At 39.0% G+C, this 17,570-nt stretch overlaps 1 protein-coding gene across 2 annotated transcripts in view; it reads right to left on the reverse strand.

Moving 5' to 3' along the window:
- Positions 1 to 1,606: 1,606 nt before the first annotated feature.
- The window catches only part of CAP2 (cyclase associated actin cytoskeleton regulatory protein 2), a 69,483-nt gene continuing 53,519 nt past the window's right edge, over positions 1,607 to 17,570 (reverse strand). For both annotated transcript variants that reach the window (XM_076330575.1, XM_076330576.1), the window contains exons 8-13: positions 10,344 to 10,536; positions 9,313 to 9,488; positions 7,950 to 8,073; positions 7,643 to 7,725; positions 4,844 to 4,984; positions 1,607 to 3,187 (exon numbers count right to left, since the gene is read on the reverse strand). In XM_076330575.1, the coding sequence (XP_076186690.1) occupies positions 3,104 to 3,187; positions 4,844 to 4,984; positions 7,643 to 7,725; positions 7,950 to 8,073; positions 9,313 to 9,488; positions 10,344 to 10,536 (801 nt within the window). In that variant the 3' untranslated portion in view covers positions 1,607 to 3,103. The remainder of the gene's footprint in view (positions 3,188 to 4,843; positions 4,985 to 7,642; positions 7,726 to 7,949; positions 8,074 to 9,312; positions 9,489 to 10,343; positions 10,537 to 17,570) is intronic.

Genomic DNA, 17,570 nt, shown 5'->3' on the forward strand with positions numbered 1-17,570 from the left:
CACTGATTTCGAGCATAACCACAATTTTAGTGCAGTGTAGAGCTGAAATCAAGGGGCATATCTTGTGTGATAGCATGCAGTAAAAAGAAATGATCAGTAGGACCTTAGGGATGCTCAGCATTTAGCAGTTCATTCCTTGCTGGAGTCAACCATTAAACACAGATGAAGCTTGCTGCCGAAGACTTGGTGGACACAACTGATCATGGTTGGGATGATTCATCAAATCATCATTCTGCAGCTTGTTGACTATTTCTGTCTCAAGATGTACTTGATTTTTCAGAAAATGAGTTTTTAACCTTTAATTGTACACAAATTCATGTAGGGTAGAATCAGAACCTTGGATTTATTTTGTTTATTTAGCACTCCTTTATATTTTTGAAGTTAAAGACAGGTTGCAGGGAAAGAACAGTCCAACCTACTGGAAATATATGACAAGTATTTTTTATGAGGACCAGAACTGACAAAAGCTGGTTATAGATTTTTTTTGTCATGTGCCTGACTGAGAGTACTGGATAAAAGCTATTTGCATATTTAAAAAGCCTCTCTCCTATTTTTCTGGTGTCCAGCAATGCATGGAGTTGTTAGCCTTTTCTCCAGTTGAAGCAATTACCTTGGGTCTGTCCATGCAAAGCCTTCTTCCTTATCTTTTAAACCTCTGTGCTCTGACAAAGTTCTCAGGCGTGTTCAGACTGTCAGGTATGCACTGTTACTGCATAAGACTTCTTCCTGTTAAGAAACCAGTCAAAAAAAATTGTACTTGGGTCTTGCATGTTGCAGGAACATGAGTGTTAGGGAGAAGGTCTACCCACAAGGGAGTTAGTTTGCTTTCAAACTTTTAAAAGAAGAATCAGACCAGCCTTCACACTGTTTTTGAGGGGGGAGTTAAATCCCTAAGAGTAACTAAAATAATTTGCCTGTGTAGTGATTCAGAGCTGTCTTGCTGCTTTCTGTTTATCATCAAGCATTTGATACTTGTTTTGTATCATACCTCCAAAGGATTAAGTGGCTTCCTGTTGCTGCATAATGACTTGATCCCTATTTGATGCTGAATGAAAGCAAGAGTCATTATTTCAGGTCAGAATGCTCCAGAATGAGATTATTTTATGGAACAAATGATGATTATGATTTAAGGATTGAACAGTCCTTCAACAATCCTTTTATCATGACAAGTATGCGATGCCCGTTTTTCAGATATGAAGCACATCCAAGTGAAATACGGAGTGGGCCGCTTGTGGTTTGTTAACACAGGAGGGACACATCCAAAGCCATATAGAGAAACAATGGGAAAAGCTAAAAATAGAAGGCAAACCTTATAAACTTGCACCAGGTCATGATCATCTCCCTAGACATAATCTCTGGAAGATAGAAGTGTACCTAGAAGTGAGAATCGTGAAAAGCTCAATTCTCTGGCTGTCACCAAAGTTATATGCAAGAAACTTCAGGTTTATCTGCTAGCATGCAGAATACCCACTATTCACTGTCAGGTGGAGTATGGCAGCAAAGGTGATAATAATTTAATTAAATGGGAGGAGGAGTTACTTTTTCTCAATCAAGCTTTTGAAACAGCACTGAAGAAGGAGAAAGCGTATAGGACAAACTGCAATGGAGCAAGCTCTGAACAACTTTGTATTTAAACAAGTACATTTTCCTTTTTATTTCATAAGAAGTTTACTGTTGAAAAAATGGTATGTATTAAAGCAAACACATTATACACATAGATTAAACATCAGATAGCAAAACCTTACAGAATGAGCACTACTGGTTGTATTGTATAGGGTTTACTATCAAAGATATACTTAAAAACCCTCAAGAATTAAATACTTTCAAGGTAAATTAGGCACAAAATTTAGCTTGTAACTAGCTCTGCAAGCATCTCACTGTGATTTCACTGTTACAAAGTATTACAAGTGATCAAAAACATAAGCTGACTTTTTAAATTTTTAAAATTTTATTCGTACTATGTGCTGAAATAGTACAAATGTATACAACGCTCCACCTTTGTTAAAAAAGCATGTACAATAGGGACTAAAAAGTAGAATCAAAGGGCTAAACAGGAAATTACCCCTTTATTTGGGCTCAGAATTAGTATGACATAAACCTATGGCTTTGCTTTGTGGACATATTTGAAATTGAGTAAGTCCTACAAATGTGGGGAAGAAACGGGAAGGTATTTTTAATGAATATGAGCTACAATAGCAATATTTTAAAGGAACGTTATTAGTAAGGAAACTAGCTGGTATCTGACATATATGCCTCCCTCAGTTTTCTGAATAGGATGCAAGATACAATGTGAAATTTTAAAGAATGAGAGATTGTCTCACAAAAGAAAAAAAGAAATCCAAGGAGCAAAAAACCATCAAGTGATTTGCTGCAAGGTTTTAGCTTAGATGAGGCTTTAGCTTAGAAAGAATTACTAATTTGCAAGAAATGAGAGGGCAACAGCAAGTCTGTGGACCGTAATAAAATCTTACCTCACAGAAAACATAGGGATCTTCTAAATATACGTATTAGAAAAGTGTTTGATTAAAATACCAGATTTTTTTAATCTTCTGCTAGCAAAATGTATTGCTGAAAGTTGTCCTTTTTTGCTTGTTTAAAACAAAACCCATTTTGATTGCCACAGAACTACAACAAACTGCATACTTTCTAGGGGTGCATTTTTTCTGCATCATACAGGAATTGCTCAATAGGTAAAAATAAACATCTTAAAGTCTTAATGCTGTTTTTGATTAGCAGAAACAGAAAAAGGAATGCACTGAAGCAAGATGATAACAAAGTGTATCATGCAGTATTTTGGCTTAATGTATACAGTATTTCAAACCAATGATGTGACTGGAGGGTGGGGGTTTTAATCCATTACATTCACATGACATCATTAGAATTAAAATTGTATGTGAAGGCAAACTGTGTGGAAACGTGAAAAATACTGGGATGCCTAACAAAGCGTGCCAGATGTGTTATTGTTTCTAGCATGCAGAGCTAATGCTTGAAGGCCTATCACAGCAGTATAAACTACTGCTACTTCTAGTTCTTTACATTACTGCTTTGTTTATGCTGGCTGTGGTCTGGTCACGGTCAGCAAGTGCTGTATGGCGTTAGGAAGTTAACCCACAATCTCTGCAGGTTCAGTGACCAACTTAGATCCATCCCACGCTGTCTTGAACTGTTCAGGAACCGGAAATTCTTTCTGGTAAGAAACAAAAGCAACAACGATGGTTAAATAAACAGTGGATACCTCATGGAAACTGGTGGAATACTGTTAGTGCTACATGACTGAGAAAGCATTGATAGCTCAGACATGCCAGGATTACAGAGAAGCCTTCTTCATTACCCTAGGAAGCTATTTTACAATGCCACACAGGAAAAAGCCTTATTGCTACCCAGTTTCAAATAGCCTTGGTATGGTACTACTTTGCAATAATCCCTCTCACACCATTATTTGGAACAACTAAGTAAATAAGCCTCACGTCAGAAATGACTTTAGATTCCATCAGTGTCTGGGTTGGAAGACAGCAGAAAGGATTTAGATGTGGAGATTTAGCAAGGAGACTAATTTTAAGGACGAAAGCAATATTATGGAATCATAGAATCATAGAATCATTGAGGTTGGAAAAGACCTCTAAGATCATCGAATCCAACCATCGACCCAACACCACCAGGCCCACTAAACCATAATATGGAAGAATAAAATTTTAAAAAAACCCTATCATTTTAAGTGTGATACACTTCAAAAGACTCAGCGTCCCTTGTGGGGTATACAAAACGAAGCAGAACATCGAAGAAAGTCTCCTTCCATTCCGTATATTTGGTGAAAAGATGGGACATGTCGTTGGGGCTTTCTCTGTTTCCAGTAAACAAAACGATGTGAAGGGAAGGGTTTTTTCTTTCAGACCTCAGATAGGTGTTTTGATAGCCAGTAATTTCAGATGATAGTGACTTGAGGTGAGACTGATCAAAAGGACTTTTTTTAAGAAATAGGTGAATATGCACCCACTGAAAATCATTCCCTTTTTAGTTACCTGAAGCTGGGCATCCAGCAGTCACTTTTGGAAATGTGGAGCATGAGAATTCTCTTGTTCCATATTTTTTATAAAGCCTAAACCCCTCTACCATTCAAAATTCCATCCCAAAAGATTTACGAGAAATTTAAGTTCTGTCTATGGTCATTCAGTGCAATTTCAACACTGCTCTGCTGAGGAAACTAGGAAACTATTACGAGTATGCTTTGCCTGCATGATCCCTTGCCAGTGTGTGAAGTGACAGAGCATGACTTTACTAGAAATGCTGGTGGGCATAGTATGAAAATCTTACTAGAACAGAAAAGAAGCCGGGAAAATGCACGTGTTTAAGTGGCTTTTAAGGATATATGTTGAAAATACTAGAAAGTGCCACAGATGCTACTCACGTATCAACAGCTTTAGAAAAAACAAGTATATTATACTGTATTATTTCATCTGTAGTAGCATTATATTTATCTTAGTTTTAGCATCATCTTCAGGCTTGAGTGCTCTTGTGTGAAGTGAGTTTCTTTGGGAGATTATGTTTAGATAGAAAAAAAACCCATTAAATGGACAGGAGATAAAACCATTATCTATCAAAATGGAAAGAAATGATGTCATGTCTGATCTTTGAAATTACTTTGTGCCCCAGAAAATAAGGAGTTCTTCCTGCACTGATAGCTGAGATACGTAGAAATTCATACATAGAAATTCAATTGTTTTGGATAATTTTTTGGTGACACAATATGTATTGTATGTTAGTTTCTTTTCTAGCAGTTTAAATACTATTAGCTACCAAGTCTAGTGGGGAAGGGAGAGGAAAGCTTTAAAAATATCTCACTCACATAATCACCATCTTGGGGGATGAGGATGTTCATCTCGGATGACTTAGCACTCACAATCTCACAATCTAATGATTCCTCACTGAGGTAGATGTGGCAGCCTTCTGTTTTGTTAATAGAAATGGTTGGCACTTTCCCCATCACCTGCAAAATAAAATCTACTTAATATCAAATCTTAAAATGCACACAAAGATACTGTTAATAAAATCCTCATTGCCTGCCAGGTCTAATTTTGGCCACCAACACCTGATCTCTGTGTCAGCTGCCTGCATGATGCTGATATTTGATTTGTTAGACGCTGAAAATTCTTGGTGGTGGTAACAAAGATCTATGTGCACAGCAAACTTATACAGCAGACATTTAATATACAGTTTGATGAAAGTGCTTCCCTGATTCTCTCTAATTTCAGTGACACTTTGGTGCTGATATTTAGGCAGTGTTCACCTTGTTCATCAGTGAGAACTGGTTAAGAAATCACACGTGTCAACTTCAAGCCAGTAAGGGCAAATGAAAGATCCCAGCATACAGTACTACTCAACAAGTGTTTTGTAATACATTCTGAAGACTTCAAAGCTCTTCCAGGTTTTACAGCATACAATAGGAAAGGGGTTTTATCCCCTTCAGGCGAGCTACAGTTCTAAAAAAGTACTGAGATCAATTTAAATCTCTAAAGGTATTTCTTATGTCACTTTAAAAGCAAGCACAAGATTTACTTGGGGAGAAAGGGAAATCTTCTCTTGTTTACGATTGTACAGATTAGAAGATTTCTTCATGGCTAACTGGCTGACTTGCTGGTTGTCAGTAAAAATTCCTCCTTCTCCTGCTGCCCTCTCTAGCAGGGACAGCAGTATACTCTGGACAATGCATCAAAAGGGCAGAGGTTATTCTGAGCCATAAAACAGTAACAGCATGTGATAGATATGTACTTGTTAATGGAAGAGTGTCTCCCATCATTCAAGTTAAGAATGTATTTTCAGCTTCAGTTCCTTAAATGTGACAGCAAAGAAAGAACAAGTCTGTCTGCCCTCTTGCATCCCACTCCGATTCTGAAGTCTGATCTGTGTAGTGATCAATGCATCTTAAACTGATCTTTCTTTTCTTTACTGGGTTCTCATGCAATAGAGAACAAAAGGAGGGTGTGTTTAATAAATTTTGCAAACATCTGGCAAGAGAAAAAACCCCACTGGAAGGAAGGAGGGCCAAGCAATACGGCACTGAAGTAACTATTTATAGCAAAATCTGTAGGATGAATTTACTGACATTCGTTCCATTAACATATCACGTATTTGCAAATTATAAGCTCAGGTCTTCGAAATACTGAGAAAATTGAGGTGCTCAGCACTTGACATACTCAAACCCTGCAGAAGCTGCCTGATTCAAGCAGCATATAGCATATAGCCAGAGTCTACCTTCTTAAGTGGAACTCCACTCTGCTCCGTGGCGTAGAAGCCTTATGCAATATTTTTAGAACCTGCTTAATCAAAAGAATTTTGATTCTTAGAAAAGATATTTCCCCTTTATTTGAGTATTAACAAGCTGTGGATTTGCTGTTCATTATATATGAATTTTTCAGCTTTCATGAATAGTTCTAGAGGTAATGATAAAAATCATCTAGCTATTTTAAAAAACACTCACATAAATGCCTGGGATCTTTTTCTTTAAGTAACTGCCTCTGCCATAAGAAGACATGTAGTGATCATGAATAAAACTGCTTGTTACAGTTCAGAAGATGATGCACAGCTGGTAGCAATGTCAGTCACTTGCGTGAGGTGCAAAATATAAAAAAACATCTTGCTCTTACTCCCTGCGGTGGCTGTGACCAGTATTTCTGAAGCATGGAGCAGAACTGTCTACATTTAACGTCATACAGCAGGCACAGCCTTTGAAGCAAAAGACCTCACCTTGCTTGAAGACTGACAGTTTGGTATAATTTAATTAACGTTTCATTTCTTTTTTGCTTAAAATAATACAACCTAAAGTCCTTTCTTGAGACTAGGTCATGTATGTTGGACACAACCAAGTACTAGAGCATGTATAATTAGACCTCTTCGGAATGGGATGAATGAAGTGCTGTAAATGTGAGGCAGACTGCCTGTATTTTGAACGGGGCAAGTATCCCCAGTAGAGAGGGCAATATATAGATTCAAAATACATCTATTTTCTTTTCACAAGAACCACAAGGAAGGTGATCTCTGATGAAGCTTTGCTTACTGGCTATCAAAGACAAAACCAGCAGCGGCTCATAGCGCATTTGTAGGCAAGTGACTACATTACTTACTCATGTAATGTGTCACGTCGCTGGCAGGGGAGATTTTCGAAATCCCGGCGCCTACTTTCACTTTATGTCATTTAGTTGTCCTTTGACAGTCTATTTGAACATTTCCATTGAGAGAATAAGAAAAAAAGAAAAAAACATATTCTGGGCTTAGAAATCAATTAGCTAACTGCCAGAATTTGTTCCATAAGCACCGCTGAACTTTCAAGTGCTAGGAGCTGTTTACCATGAAAGCAAGAAAATTAGGGCCAGAAGTAATAGTTCTTGCAGTGTATAGATCTCTCAGCTTCACTGGAACCAGAAGGGACTGGGGTAAGTGAGGTTTGTTCAGTGATGCTCAGTAGTTTTCATAGGCATTTTCTAAAGACATCAGCAGAATTTAGTGCATATAAAGATACATTTGGATGCATCAATCTCTTATTTTTGTTGTGCTCCTGTGAGTTTTTAAAATCTCTTGTAGCTACACCTTGAGCTTTTTGTTTCCTGCTTGTTCTCTGTCTGTCTGTCTTTTTCAAATAGATATTTACCTGAATCTGAATATCCCTGGAATTGATCACTTCCACGATTCCCACAACGTTGTCAAACACAAGGCCAAACTTTTTACAGTTGTCTAAAATAAAAGCAATCATAAATAAGAAAGGCAAGATAAAAGCAAATATATGCACGCCTGCTACATCGACTATGAAAATTCCCAGTCTTGCACTGCATAGTTGAGCTGCTTTACTCACGTGATCAAACCATTAAAGGGAATGGAATGATTCAGATGCATTATTAATCACGTAAGTCAGTTTTTTCAAGATTGGCATTTAAAGCCCAGCTGAGCTATCCACTCACCGATAGTAATTGAATTGATTTTTCCTTTTATCTGAAGCGTAGATTTGTTACACTTAAAAATGTAGGCCACTTGCTTGAGTTCAGTGTTGTTAATGACCAGGTCATTCTTATCCTCTTGATATTCCTATTTCAAAAGAAAGTTTATTTAATTGGTTGTCTTTAACTAGCTAACAGTCAGACAGAGTTTAGTACAACTTATCCTCGAGTCATTGCATCTTCAGTTACAACAGAGCAATATCCTTCCTGTGGCTTAAAAATCTAATCTGCTTGGTGATCGGATATTTCACCTAATTCACCCTTGGATGACACGTGTATTTTAGAGCTGCAGAACTGAAGAACTTAGCACCGACCATGACAAAACCCATTAGTTTCGTAGCAAAGACATTACGCTCACACCGATTTAAAAATGCCCTCACAAATCTGTTCCTTGGCTTCCATCCAATTTAGACCGGCACCCTGAAGAACAGAGCACGTTTTTGTTTCCCCGAATGTTATATAATGGTCTACACAGTGTGTTACAAGCAGGTGCAGGCATTACCATATACAATAAGGAGTAATAGGTGAAGAAATTTCCTTTCATTGTGAAGCGTGAAGGGACATTTACACTCCATGGATGTCAAGGAAAGACTAGGGATCCACAAGGAAAGTTCCAGGTACTATAACCCTATGGCAACACAACACAGGCAAACTGTGACTGCACCTTCTGCAAACTCAACTCCATGGTAATGACTGTGTATATAACCTTCTGCACGACTAAACTGTGTATTGCTTCTCCCCTCTTTTAACCAACAGAGACACGTGAACTTTCATTCACAGATTCCTTGGAATATGCCTGCTTACATTAACTCCCAAACTTGAAACAAATCTATCATCTTTTCCATCTGTAGATTGAGCAAAAGGAAAACACTTCTCTACTTTTAAACATGGGCAACGTGCTTGCACGGTGATGAAAAACAGATGTATAATTCCATTGGTTAACAAAGCTGGAGAAAGTGCTCTGTGATAATACTGTTATCTCTCACTCGCACGGATGGCCTGCAAGAAGGGATTTTAATTGGAGTTCTCCACTGGACTTGTTTCTGGGGGATTGTCTGATTTTGCAAGGAATTTATATGCTGGTTCTGATATTCTCCAGTTCAGACAAATTAGTATATGATTCTCAGAGACAAATGAATTAACTTTAGATGCTACAGAATAGTAAAAACTAAACTGTAGCAAGGCAGAGCAATGCAAGAATCAGCCCATTTTAGTTGCAACTTTGATTTGTTGTGCCTTGATCACAGACGGCCTTTTGTAAGATGTTCAGTGCTCAACCTGGTTTGCAATATGCAGGGCACAATTCAGAGGCCTGACTGGAACTCACCACTCTCCACTTCTTTCCCTCTAGCTCCAAGACAGGGGCATGGCTCTGTTGCTGGGAATTCTTGGGAGAGGTGGGACTTGGAGTATGGCTTTTTGTCGGAGAACGAACAGATGGACACTGGGCACGTAGGCTGGGGTTCTTGTGAGTCTTCTGGTCATCAGAGACATGTCGAAGCCCTAAAAAAAAAAAAGAGTCTGTTTTCCAGTCCTAAGGGTGTTCATATTTAACCAGGAAAGGTTCATTTGTAATTGTGTTAAATTATTCTGTGAATTTACGTTTTTTATTTCCTCGAGGTTTTCCTGGGTAACGACCTAAAGCGTAACTGCCTACATATTTTTAGCAGTACATATAAAACCTCTTTTACTGTGGATGGGCTATCTTAGTATCTTTAACAGGAAATGCCGCAATGTTTTCTAGTCCCTCTCTGTCAGTAGCGAGCTCTGAGAGCTTGTTATGTCATATTTTTCCATCCATAAAAATGAGATTATTTTTCTAATTTATGACAATATTTGACCTATCCCTCCAGCAGTAAAGGCAGATATATCAATCGTATGTATTTAAATTCACAGCTATCCACTTTAATTACAACTGTCCAGTATTAATACAAAAAGCTTTATTATTGTACTCCACACTGAGCTGTAAGCCATACCTTCCCACCTAACATGTAACACATTTTGACACAGGTTGGTACACTGAATGTACATCAGAAAGCGGAATAAATTTTTATTGCAATTGCAACTTAGAGGTTCACCAGCTACTGGGGATTGAAGATGTCCAGCTTGGCTGCCTTAAAATTAAAAGGATACCTCTAAATAAATGGTGTGAATTTCAAGTATGCTGAACATATTTGGGTGCTGTTGCTTCTAAAGGAGGTTTTGGTATGCAGTCTCATCCATCAGACTCAGTGCAAGCCTCAGAAAGATCTGAGCTGCTTAAATGTAACTTAAAAATGCAGTGGAAGTTGGGTTAATACATATAGCAGCTGTTGATGTAGTTTGACTCACGGACCGAAATTTGATTTTTCTCCTGACCTTTGGTAATTGCCTCTCCCTGGTTAAGCTGTGCAAATAGGGCTGAGCGAGATGCAGTTCCTTCATCCTTTACAGTTTCTGTATCAAAGATGGGGGGAGGTCCAGGTGGCGGCGGTGGTGGCGGCGGTGGTGGGGAGAGGCATGACCCGCTTGTTAGAACAGATCGCATAGACATGGGTGATGCAACAGGACCCTGTTTGAGATAGATGGAAATTATTTTACATACAGTGTTTCAAGGAACATTGTATTATGATAACTTCTCTTTATTAACATCCTTGAATGCTGTGAGTTTGAGTGACTCTAGGCAGCCACAGGCTCAGAAGAATTTCTGGCACCATAATTGAACATAATACTATGAATCTTTCCCTGCATCAAAACAGGCAAGGCTGGAAAGACTGACAGTTCACAGCGCTACCTTACTGCAGAACTACCCCACCTAAAATATTTCTCTCAAATGCTTGTCAAGACTGATGTTAAAAATCTTTAATAGTAAAGATCCTACAATTTATTCCAGTGTTTACTTACATAAAAGGGAAAATGTCTCCTTTTTTTCAGATACCAAATTCAGTTAGCCATAGATTGGTGTGCGTTCAGAAACATACAGAAAATGTTTCGATCTAACACAAATAACTGGGAGGGTCACGAACTGTCAGTTATACATATGCAACATGCTAAATTGTATGCAAGATGTAAAATGCTATTCTTCAGACTGTTCAGGTAATCTGCAAAGATTCAAATACAGCAGAATGTAAATCCATGGTGATTCAAGTCTCTATTTCTGAAATTCAGTATTGGAGGTTTTAGTTCAATTTCTCAAATTCTTTTTTCTCTTTTTCAATTGCAGGAGATCACAGCACACAAGTTATGAGTGAGGGGGGCTTGGTAAAAGAAGTAATCCAATCTTTCTTTCAGTTTGCATAATCAAAAGTACATGTTTTGGTCTGAATTATAATGCTCACATAGAGTATTACCAGACAGAAAATACTAATAACGATCTAATTAAAATTTTATGCATCCTAATAATAGATGTTAGATAGAATCTGAGAAACTGAGAATGACTTTTTCTGTCTTGCCACTGAGTGTCACTCTGGTCCCACCTCTCTGCAGCAGTTTTAAAAGAACCGTTGTGAAAAATTAGATTGGTTCTGATGAATTTAGCTAGCTATACAGACATTGTGCATTGCACCAGTACGTATTTATTAGGTAGGCAGATACAATGGGAAAATGACGGGGACTTAGAGAGTCACAGCTCCTCTAACTGGCTACCTTTGTTAAGAGATACAGGTTGTTACAAGTGCATCCCTGGTAATCAATAGATACTGCTTAGCTGGACTCAGAGGATATTTTTAACCATTTATGATGCCACTCCTTTCTGCTTTCCACTAAACTGAAACAGCAAAGTATCCATCTGGTCCAGGCATCTCACATGAGTGAAAACTGTAGCTATTTTTTTAAAAGTAAACTTGCTCTGGTCTGTAATCCCAAACTGATAAAGGGAAAGGGGCTGAGGTGCACATGCTCTTTTTTTTTTTTAACTCTTCAGACATACTTTTTTTTTAAAAAAAAGCAGCCTGGCACATTAGAGTAAGTAACTGCATTCAAACCTCTTAGCCATTATGACTCTAATTAGAGTAGCATGGAAAAGGAATAATATTAGTTAACCTCTTAATGTACACCCTCTATTGGCACATGCCTCTTCAGCATCTAAGTACTGTTGCATTTGAAGGAGCCATTTATGGAATATGTTAGTGATGAATACATAGCAAGATTCTTTGTCACATTAGTGACATTAAAACTGCATTGCACAAAAAAGACTGTTGAATCCCCGGTACTTGGGTGAGTAATGAAACTGACCTAGTGGTACAGTTTGATTGTTTCTGAAGGGATCCAAGATCTCTTAATGGAATGAGCTCTCTTCTATGCTATTACATCTTTTTGATCAAATGTAAACAAATGAGAAGAATCCCCTTTTGGAATTGATTATCATTTATTGTGAAGATATACCTGAACTGATGTGGACTGCTTTTAGAGACATTTCATTGCTGCATGGATACATTTAACTCAGAGTGTTTCTGCTTACATACTTAGTAGTTACAGGTTATTGTTTTAGGCTGGAGACGACTTCTTCACTGCGACCTCGATTTACAGTGCCTGTCTTCCTGCCTCTGCTAATGCCAGTAATGTTACCTGCAGCAGAGTCAGCACAACTGTGAATTATTATAATTAAAAAAATGAATGGAAGTGCATTTAGTGGCACAATCAGTTGTTGCTGCCTGAGGTGCAATAGAGATGATCCCTATCTGTTGCCTGCAACCATAGCAACTGAATCCACTATGTCCTGGTTATCCAGAATTATGAACATTGCATTTGCAGGGCTTTTTAAAGTACTCAGGTACCCAGAAATGGCACTCACCGTTCACAGTGCAGTGTGAACACGCAGGTATGAATTATGTATGCTTTATGGGAGGAGATTAATAGTAGTAGTGGTAGTGGTTAATAACTTGCAGTCTGAGATAAAAATCTGATTTCCCAAATTCCACACTGACATCTGATTTCCCAAAGATACCTTATTGCTTCCACCTGCATAAATACAGTGCTGTGATTTTCCAGAAACTTGTGTGTGTGAGACTCACATGTTCATTTGGAATTAACACCAATTAAATGCTGCAAAGGCTGCAAAGACGCATTAGAGAAAAAAAGATGTAGAAATTATCTGGGTATTCTGCATACAACAGAGAGTGGTGGGTCACTCTGCCAGTCTCTTTGCTTCAAGTGTCAAACTGAAGGCCATCACAGATCATGCAGGAGACTCCAGGCTCAAATGATGCTGCCGAGTAGTGCATCAAAGGCAGTTTCCCAAATGGCAACAAAAGTATGGGAATGTCTATGTAACCGAGGTGGAAGCAAAACTCAGAGGGATTTATCTGTGGAAGTGGATGATCTCTCTCCTAGAACGCTGAAAGAACTACCTTGCGGAAGTACAGACAAAAAGGAAGGATTTTAAATACATCAATCAAGTTTGGATGTGGTTTTGTATGACCAGAGAATGCCTTATTTACGTTTCAAGAAAGAGCAGAGGTAGGAAAGTATCTGGGAAACTAGGAGCATCTTTCCCTTCTAGAGCAGTACTGATGAAAAGACAAGTCTAGTCAAAAATCTCAATCCTTGACCTGAGGAGTGAAGACATTCTAGTCCTTTGAGTGGGTTTCAAGAGTAGGAAAAAAAATTTATCCCTTGCACTCATGCTGCCCATCTGCCTCCTCTTTTCTTTACAAGCCTGGTCCCTCCACCAAAGTCAGTGGCTATCTCCACTGAGCTCAAAAGATAATGAGTTAGATCTAATGCAGAACACGGGAGCTGTCACAAGGTCTCGGAAGACACCTGGGGTTCAGTCACCCTTCCCACTTTTCCTCTTAATTTTGTGCAGTCACAGAAATAAGAGACAGACTGAACCTTTGTTGTTAACTTTTCTCCTGCATGACAAATTCTTGTCTAGTTTATGACCCAAGTTACAGCTACACAAGCTAACAGATACTGTATCATGATGTTTTCAATTATGTCTGATCATCTATGACCATTCTGGAAACTGCAAACAATTTCAATCATAAATCAGGCCAGGCAAAATCGAAGGACAAATAAAAGGAAAAAAGGCTGCTAAAGTACAGGGAGGGACTAACTGCTGCACTGTAGATCTACCGTCTCACGGCATGGACACATCCAGTAGGACAATTCCCCATTGAAACAGAACAGCATGGCAAAGACAGACAAATGTCACTAATGAGGAGCTGTACAGAGACTTGCTGTAAAGAGGGGTTCAGTCTCACTCTGGCTTTTATCTTCTTTTCTTCGCCATTTTGATTTACCTGACTGAAATCAAACAAACATTCAAGTGAGGTGAAATTCTTTGTGGGAAGAGTGGCTCAGGGAAACTAACAAGGGGACAGAAAGCACAAAAGTGAACTGGAAATGCAGAAAACACGTTGCACTTCTTGCATTCCCTGCATGCCAGGAAGATGGGACCTGTGCTGCACTCAAACATGCTGATGCAAAGGGCAGTTTTTAAATCAGCCTAGTGAAGTGGTTCCAGGAACTTTCTTTTTTGATTAGTTTTGACATCTATCATAGACCTCCAAGTTACCAACCTAAGTCACTGGCAATTGGTTTGCTTTCCTTAGTCACCCTTCCAAGACCACTTAGACCCTCAGGCTCTAGAATATTTCTGAACCAGACTCTCAAACTGTTCTGGTATCTGGCAATACTTGTGTACAGTCTTATCCAATTTCAACTGAAGTGCCCTTCACAAAGTCCATTCATTTCTGTTCTGTATAGGGTGGTGTTTGTGAGAGCTGCTGAGGATAAAATAGCATGTTATATGCCCGCAGAAGTTCATCTATCCTAAAGCAGCAGGTGCTTACCAGCTTTGCTATTTGCCAACAACTCTTCAAGCAGATGTTAACAACAGTGTATCTTTACACAAAGAGTATTAAAAGCCATTTGGACTAGCAAAGCCGGTTATTTGCAAGCCGCCTTTCTTCCTCTTTTATTTCAGCTGTTTGCCTCGGTAACAGCTGCTGTTCTCAGTGCTGTGGTGTCTATAGACATCACGTCAAGTTATGCTGATAGCCGACTGTTCCCATTAACATGTTGGTGTGGTCATTTTTCCATCATTTGCAAATACATCCCTTGTAAGAATTATCAGGGGAATAGATAGCATCAGCCTTACTTTGTGAAAATGTAACACAAAAATAAGCCATTAACTTTTAACCTGCTAGCTTTGTATCATAGTGAACTTCATGTGCTTTAAACCTTGCTCCTGGAGCTTTCTAAAATGGGGGAAAATGTAATTCTCTGAGTAAGGTCCTATCAAGAACAGGAGATGCGGGCCCTGTGGCCATGTAGTAACAGCTCTGTAGGGGATGGAACATTCCAGAAATTTCCTCCCAGGGAAAAAAATTGTCTTCAACCTCCAGCTAAAGCATGCTCTGAATGGGGCGACAGGAACGGGTCAGGGTTTGCTCCTTGCTGGATAGCCCAGAGCCATCTGCAGAGATGCCCAAGGGCCTCCCATTGACTGTGGCTCAGTGGCTTCCTCTAGTGACAGTGTCTGAAGCTGCTCACGGAGCTGGGTCTGATAAATGCATATTATCACTGTGCAAGGGTTTGCAGGATTGCAGTAGAGCCTCAGAGTATGCTGTATTTCTACCTTTATCTTGTATGACTGGCAGAAGGGTGAGGTACTCTTCTTTTTCTCCTTGCTGGCTACCTAGCTGGCTCACTGGAAGAAAGAAATGACTGTTTATGTTGAGGCAGCTGCCTGGTTAAAATTCATCCATGTTAAATCTCATTTAATTCCCTTGAAATTACAGTAGAGATGAGTGAAGCCCTTTGCTTATGAGAAGCTGGGCCTTTTTACAGCACATTTCTCCTAAAGACCTCCCCTGGAGCACAGGGCAACAGCCAGTCTTGTTAGAGAAATAAAATGCTGTTTTGTACATAACACAAGTGCTCTGGATGCCATACTGTCAGTAATTTTTGGTGGCCATATGCAGCTTGACATGTCTTCAGGTCTAAACCCAGCTACTGAGAGTAAGAATTTCTTTTTATGTCTTATCACAGATGTTACTATTTCTTGAGCCATTCTTGCTGAACAATTCCCTGGGTTAGCCTTCCATGTCACTGTTACTATATTTGTAGTATTGTAGCGGCAAGGAGCCCTAGTCAGAGGCTCGTATCTCTGGGGATACGAGGGGCTTATGTGCCAGGCCCCGTACAAGCACCCGTGGTGTTCCTCTGCGTTTATCCAGCTTTAGGCTGACACAGTGCAGCACAGAAACTGGGGGGAACAAAGTTCTTGTGGTGGGAACCTGCTGTGGAGCATTTGAATGAACACACATTTCTTGTAGCTGCAATGGTCGTTTTTACTCAGGACGATCAGATTATAAACATCTATATAATACATATAAATAAACTATATATGCATGTGTATAATATATAGTACCTATTTTATTAGTAATTCATATTAAGAGGTAAGTATTTATTTGCGGCTGAGGCAACAGGTGGCTTAGAGGCATAAAATCCCTTCCTTAATTTATTGAAAAGCCTTCTTTTCATGGCAGCAGATAAACAGGAATCCTAATGGGGACTACATTCTTCTCAAAAAAAAAAGATATCCCTGTTTTCTCCCCCTCCCCCTTTACAGTAATCCTAGTTTCACACCTAAAATGATTGCAGCATTCTGTATTGTTCTTTCCATACATATGCACAGCCAAAGACAAGAATCATGAAGCTCAAAATATCACATATCAACCTCTGGGAACAGGTGGACTGTGACTCAGGGGCACAGAGCTCTTGTTAAGGTGTTTTTTGTGTAAAAGTAGCTTAGCACAACAGTTCTATTACCTACCGTATTTAAGCCACCTGTCTGCAAGGGGTTATGCTGCCCTGAGATCCGCAATTTACTAGATGAAATAGCTGACTTACAGGGCCTGTAATCTTTGTGAGTTAAAACACAAAACAACAAAAACCAGCCCAGGCTCTTTTCTTGTTACCAGGTCTCAGCCGAATTATTGATCTGTTGAATTTTCAAACTTTGAAGCCCCTTTTAATACACTTCTGCCATTTATCACCTGTTCAGGATTTAAAATGGTGCTTACATCTTCACAGTTACCCAACCAGAAGTGTTTTACACAGCCAAGGTCTTCTAAATCATTTGAGAACTGTATGCTAATGTAATTGTCAACAAGTACTGTGCTCCAACAGGCACATTAAACCATCTTTTACTTATATAAACATTCAGTTAAAAAGAAGACCAATTCCTTTAGCAATATAGTAAAGTTTTAATAGATGTACCTTTTCCTTTTCTCTCCATTTTATATACTTTCAATTTTCTTTTTCCTTTCCCTTTTCCACTGGAACTAGGTTGCATTATGTTACAGGTCAGGTTGCGTTTGACAGCTGTTGTCAAACAAGCCTCTCCCAGGTTCTCCCTTAACACGTCTGAATGGTGTTTGGTCACTGATGTTAAAAGGACACCGTCGATATCCAGTAAAGACAAATATTGTCAGCCACTGTTGGAATAAGGGAGTAAAACGACTTTCTTTCAAAGGGATGTGGATGTCATTGAGGCAGCCTCCACCGAAGAGGCAACTATTGTAGAGTTGCCAGGATGGCCAGTTTCTTAATTGACAGTGTACCAAAAACTGTATGTTGCCTATTCTCTGAGACAGA

The sequence above is a fragment of the Aptenodytes patagonicus genome, chromosome 2, assembly GCF_965638725.1.
Source record: "Aptenodytes patagonicus chromosome 2, bAptPat1.pri.cur, whole genome shotgun sequence".
Lineage (NCBI taxonomy): Eukaryota > Metazoa > Chordata > Aves > Sphenisciformes > Spheniscidae > Aptenodytes > Aptenodytes patagonicus.